Below are 6,000 nucleotides of genomic sequence, written 5' to 3' on the forward strand. Positions count from 1 at the left end.
TCCGTAATTCCTTACAGCTAATTCTTCTTCTTTTACTGTTCAACCCTGAGGCTGGTTTGCAGCAGAGCACCGTTCCTCTCTTCTTCGTTTCCAGTTATATATTCAATCTAACGTCATTCATGATCTGCTACATGTATGATATCCCTGGTCTCCCCCACCGATTCCTTCTCTCAATAGCTCTTTCTACTATTGTTTCAATTATGCTGTTGTGTCGTAGGATGTGCCCTACAAGTTTGTCTCTTCTTGTTTGGATGTGCCCTCACAGAGATCTGGTTTCCTGTACTCTTCTAATCACCTCATTATTTATTACTTTGTCTCTCCAGCTCATCTTCATCAACCTTCTATAGCACCACATCTCCAGAGCCTCTAGCCGTCTTCTCTCTTCTCTTCCCTTGTCCAACTTTTACATCCGTAAAGCGCCACACTCCAAACGAAAGCTTTCATGATACGTGTCCTTATTTTCAGACTGATGTTCTTGCTGATGAGTAACTTCCTCCTCCGATTAAATGCATTTACTACGAACTGATTTTATATCGTCGATCTTGTACGGCTGACCAAACACTTCCTTCCCAACTGGCCATATGGTTTTAATTTTATCCTGTGAATTAGCTATTCTATTTGCGTATCACATATTCTTTGCCTTCTTAATTACATTTTTAAGCACCTTACAGTACTGTTTTTAATGTCCCACTAGTCAGCCATCCAGCCTGCCTTTTACTGCTAGTACCCCGTTTAGAAAGTTCTAATGGAAAGCAGCTCTCCTAGCGCATGAAAAATGCATTAAAGAGAACATTACATTTGTCACCTATGTTATAGGCACTGTAAACATCCTGCCACTCTTGTTCCTTGACGGAGTTTAAAAAAAATCTCTATTGCTGTTGGATTAACTTTCCTACATAGTTTGTAATTGTACGTGACAATTGCTGTACAAAAGCCTTTTAGTGTTAAAATTTGTGCATCATGGTCTGAAAGGCCATTCACCGCTTTACTAAAGAATTCCTATCTAGTAATGAAGAATGAGTAAAGATATTGTCTGTGGCTGTGCTACTGTTCCCCTGCACCCTAGCTGGAAAAAACACAGTCTGCATCAGATCATACGAATATAGGAGATCTACCAACATCCTTTCTCTTGCAGCATCATATACAAGATTTATATTGAAGTCACCACATATAACTAATTTCTGGTACTTCTTATAAATCCAATCAAGAACCCTCTCTAGCTTGAGCAGAAATGCTCTAAAGTCATAGTTAGGGGACCTATAAACAACAACAATTAGAAGTTTAGTTTCACTAAATTAAACTGCCCCTGCAGAACATTCAAATGTCTGTTCAGCGCAGTGCCGTGATACGTCTATGGACTCAAATGGAGTACTGTTTTTTACGTACATAGCCACTCCCCCACCCAGGAAGGAACTCCTTGAAAAACAGCCAGCTAATCAATATCATGGTAATGGGAGCCTATGAATTTTCAAATTATTTAAGTGGTGCCCCGATACTCCAACAATTTCAGAGTCAACATCTATAAGCAGTTCACGAAAAAAATGTTCAAATGTGTGTGAAATCTTATAGGACTTAACTGCTAAGGTCATCAGTCCCTAAGCTTACACACTACTTAACCTAAATTATTCTAAGGACAAATACACACACCCATGCCCGAGGGAGGACTCGAACCTCCGCCGGGACCAGCCGCACAGCCCTTGACTGCAGCGCCCTAGACCGCTCGGCTAATCCCACGGTCGGCAAGCAGTTCATGAACTTTATCTCTAATACCTCTTATATTTTGATGAAATATACTAATTCCTGCTCTTCTTGGAAACATGACGTCCCATGAAGATGATTCCTTAGTTAGAGGGACTTCCTTTAACCAGTTATACCTATCAGCTGACTTCAAACTGAAAAAGGTGCAGCCCTAAGTTGATCCTTGACAGTGATCACGAAATATCTGGCGCTCGAGGGCGCTTTTATCCTTGTCAGGACTGGTGACTATATTGAACACGAACAATAGTTAGTAACCCTCCAACCTCTCACAGAGAGTTGCAGCTCTAACCATTTACGTACCCAACGACTTTACACTGACATCCGACAGTATGTCACTCGGTTTTTGTTTTGTTTATTTATTTATTCTTTTTTGTAGGCAGTGTACTTTATTTTTGCTGCATTCCGAAAACCGGAATGACCCCATTTCAACGGGAAAACTCGCTTACGCTTACATACATCGATGTCAAATATAGTACCGAGCGGGAGATGCAGATGAGAAGTATTAATAAAATGAAAATCAGCAGGCTAATCAGGTTTATATTATTATGACGTTTTTCCAGTTAATAAAGAAGACACTTCGTAGCCGAGAATTGTAAGCCCCCAACTCTGAATGAACGTGAAGCTTAAAAGCGATAGGACTTGCACAATATTTACAAATTCTTGGACAATTGTCGTGGAGCCAGTCAAATATTAGTTCCATGATAGAAGTTTATAACCTCGGCAATACTTCTTTCATTGCCTAATCGAACAGGTAAAGTAGAAAGACTATATCTGAAATTAAACAAGTTGTCTCCTAAAGCCGAGCAGAGTGGCCGAGCGGTTCTAGGCACTACAGTCCAGAACGGCACGGCCGCTACAGTCAGAGGTTCGAATCCTGCCCCGGGCATCGATGTGTGTAATGTCCTTAGGTTAGTTAGGTTTAAGTAGTTCTAAGTTCTAGAAGACTGATGACCTCAGATGTTAAGTCCCATAGTGCTCAGAGCCATTTGAACCAATACTTCTTTCACTGCCTAATCGAGCACGTAAAGTAGAAAGACTACTTTTGAAACTAAACGCATTGCCTGATAAACTTGTAATGTAATATAATAATCAGTAGCTCGTACCTGAGGATGAAAGAGTATTCCAGAAATGCCTCAAGTTATTTTCTGTGGTAATGAAACTGTATGAATCAGAGTGTGTGTGCTAGTTAAGTCAAATAAAAAGGACCATTTACTTCTGTATCGGTATTTCACGCTTCGAGTGGCTTGAATTGAAGTGAAGCGGCGAAAGAATCGACTGCTGGGCGGCGACCGCTCTTCTGTAGACTCGCAGGAACGCCATCACTCGTCAGCCCTGTCTGAGTGCCCAATTATAAAGTAAACCTCCAATCTTAAACAATTACTTCGCGACTGTCGGCCGCTTCGCTCAAAACAAAGGAATCCGCGTGCAGTCGCATTATTTAAATTGCAGCCGGTCGCATCGACAGCCTGTCCAAAGTAGTGTCGGTGGAGCGAAATGCGAAAGAGAGGGCGGCGGGGGCCGACGATATAGACACGGAGGAAGACAGACAGGGCGGACGGGGGGGGGGGGGGGGTAGGTTAGGTGGGGGGGGGGGGGGTGGCGCTGGCGCTCGAGTCCGCATCGGAGAGGGCGAGAAGAGAGTCTTTGAGAGGTGCAGAATGTTTAAATAATTGATACGCTGGAGCGCGCCACTTAACATAATGGAAGCCCCATTACCGACATGAAGCCATTAGAGTCTATTAAAAGCCTCGCCGGCGGAAACGTCTTGCAGTTTCTTTCAGGCGGCGGCGGCGGCGGCGGCGGCGCTGTATGCAGCAGGCGGCTCGCAGGGCTGCCTGGCGCCCCGCGGGCCATCAGAGTAATAAGTTGGGCCTGGCTGGGCCCCGCCTGGGCGCGCGTCCCATTAGCAGGGCCCGATGCTTCAAAGCTAACCAGACTAAACTCCGCCGGCCGCATTTACAAATGACGCCGCACGCGCCCGCTGAACTTGCCGCTGCCTGCGGATTCCACACGTCCGCGTCTCGCCGCGGCCGGCGTCTTGGCGCCGGTAACTCTGCTCGGGCACGCGCCTTTCAGCCGACCCGGCCAGCTGCTTGCACCCCGGGCGTCGGCGGTCGGTCGCCGCACGCGCCTTTGACGTTCACGATCACCCGACCCTACTACATTCATCCTCCCTCTGCTCTGCTGCCCACCCTCACGCTCCCGCGGAAGTCATCCCACCTTAACGCCTGAAAAGGGTGATTTTATCTGCGTTTGAGCTTGAGTTTTGTTTGCTGGACTTCTACATCTACGTATATATTCCGCAAGTCACTGCAAGATGCATGGCGGAGGGTACCCTGCACTCCAACTAGTAATTTCCTTTCCTGTTTCATTCGCAAGTAGAGCGGGGTAAAAAGAATGTATACAGGGTGGTCCAGTGATAGTGTCCGGGCCAAATATCTCCCGAAATACGTTGTATACAGGGCTGCCACCAGCATATTTCGGTCATCACGTTTACATACAGGATGGTCCATTGATAGTGACCTGACCAAATACGTCACGAACTAATCATCAAACGAAAAAACTACAAGGAACTAAACTCATCTAGCTTGAAGGAGGAAACCAGATGGTGTTATGGTTGGCCTGCTAGATGGCGCTGCCATAGGTCAAACGGATATCAACAGCGTTTTTTTTTTTTTTAAATAGGAACCCCTTTTTTTATTACATATTCGTGTAATACGTAAAGAAATATGACAGTTTTAGTTGGAACACTTCTTTCGCTTTGTGATAGATGGCTCTGTAATAGTCACAAACGTATAAGTACGTGGTATCACGTAACATTTCGCCAGTGCGGACGGTATTTGCTTCGTGATACATTACCCGTGTTAAAATGGACCGTTTACCAATTGCCGAAAAGGTCGATATCGTGTTGATGTATGGCTATTGTGATCAAAATGCCAAACGGGCCTGTGCTATGTATGCTGCTCGGTATCCTGGACGGCATCATCCAAGTTTCCGGACCGTTCGCCGGATAGTTACGTTATTCAAGCAACAAGGAAGCGTTGAGCCACATGTGCAACGTCAACCACGACCTGCAACAAATGACGATGCCCAAGTAGGTGTTTCAGCTGCTGTCGCGGCTAATCCGCACATCAGGAGCAGACAAATTGCGCGAGAAACGGGAATCTCAAAAACGTCGGTGTTGAGAATGCTTCAGCAGCATCGATTGCACCCGTACCATATTTCTATGCACCACCAATTGCATGGCTACTACTTTGAACGTCGTGTACGGTTCTGCCACTGGGCACAAGAGAAATACGGGACGATGACAGATTTTTTTGCACGCGTTCTATTTAGCGACGAAGCGTCATTCACAAACAGCGGTAACTAAACCGGCATAAATTGCACTATTGGGCAACGGAGAATCCACGATGGCTGCGACAAGTGGAACATCAGCGACCTTGGCGGGTTAATGTATGGTGTGGCATTATGGGAGGAAGGATAATTGGTCCCCATTTTATCGGTGGCAATCTAAATGATGCAATGTATGCTGATTTCCTACGTCATGTCCTACCAATGTTACTGCAAGATGTTTCACTGCATGACAGAATGGCGATGTACTTCCAACATGATGGATGTCCGGCACGTATCTCGCGTGCGGTTGAAGCGGTATTTTATAGTATATTTCATGACAGGTGGATTGGTCGTCGAAGCACTATACCATGACCCGCATGTTCGCCGGATCTGACGTCCCCGGATTTCTTTCAGTAGGGAAAATCGAAGGATATTTCCTATCGTGATCCACCGACAACGTCTGACAACATGCGTCAGCGCATTGTCAATGTATGTGCGAACATTACGGAAGGCGAACTACTCGCTGTTGAGAGTAATGTCTTTATATCGCCAAACGTTTTGCGGTTGACGGACATCATCATGAGCATTTAATCCATTAATGTGGTATTTACAGGTAATTACGCTGTGACAGCATTTGTTCTCAGAAATGATAAGTTCATAAAGGTAGATGTATCACATTGGAACAACCGAAATAAAATATTCAAACGTACCGGCGTTCTGTATTTTAATTTAAAAATACCTACCTGTTACCAACTGATGCTGAATATTACAGCGCAATCTATTACAAAGCGAAACATTCATATTTATTTACGTACCGTACTACAAGAATATGTAATAAAAATGGGGGTTCCTTTTAAAACAATACGATACTGCGTGAAGAGTTTGACAGAGCACTGAAAGACCTGAGGC

The 6,000-nt window shown here is 44.9% G+C and overlaps 1 protein-coding gene across 1 annotated transcript in view; it reads right to left on the bottom strand.

The window, feature by feature from the left end:
* LOC126273274 (uncharacterized) overlaps positions 1-3,714 on the bottom strand; it is a 174,021-nt gene extending 170,307 nt beyond the window's left edge. The window contains exon 1 of the mRNA XM_049976817.1: positions 3,479-3,714. Within this exon, the coding sequence (XP_049832774.1) occupies positions 3,479-3,714 (236 nt within the window). The remainder of the gene's footprint in view (positions 1-3,478) is intronic.
* Between the last annotated feature and the right edge of the window lie 2,286 nt (positions 3,715-6,000).

The sequence above is a fragment of the Schistocerca gregaria genome, chromosome 5 (genome assembly GCF_023897955.1).
Source record: "Schistocerca gregaria isolate iqSchGreg1 chromosome 5, iqSchGreg1.2, whole genome shotgun sequence".
NCBI lineage: Eukaryota > Metazoa > Arthropoda > Insecta > Orthoptera > Acrididae > Schistocerca > Schistocerca gregaria.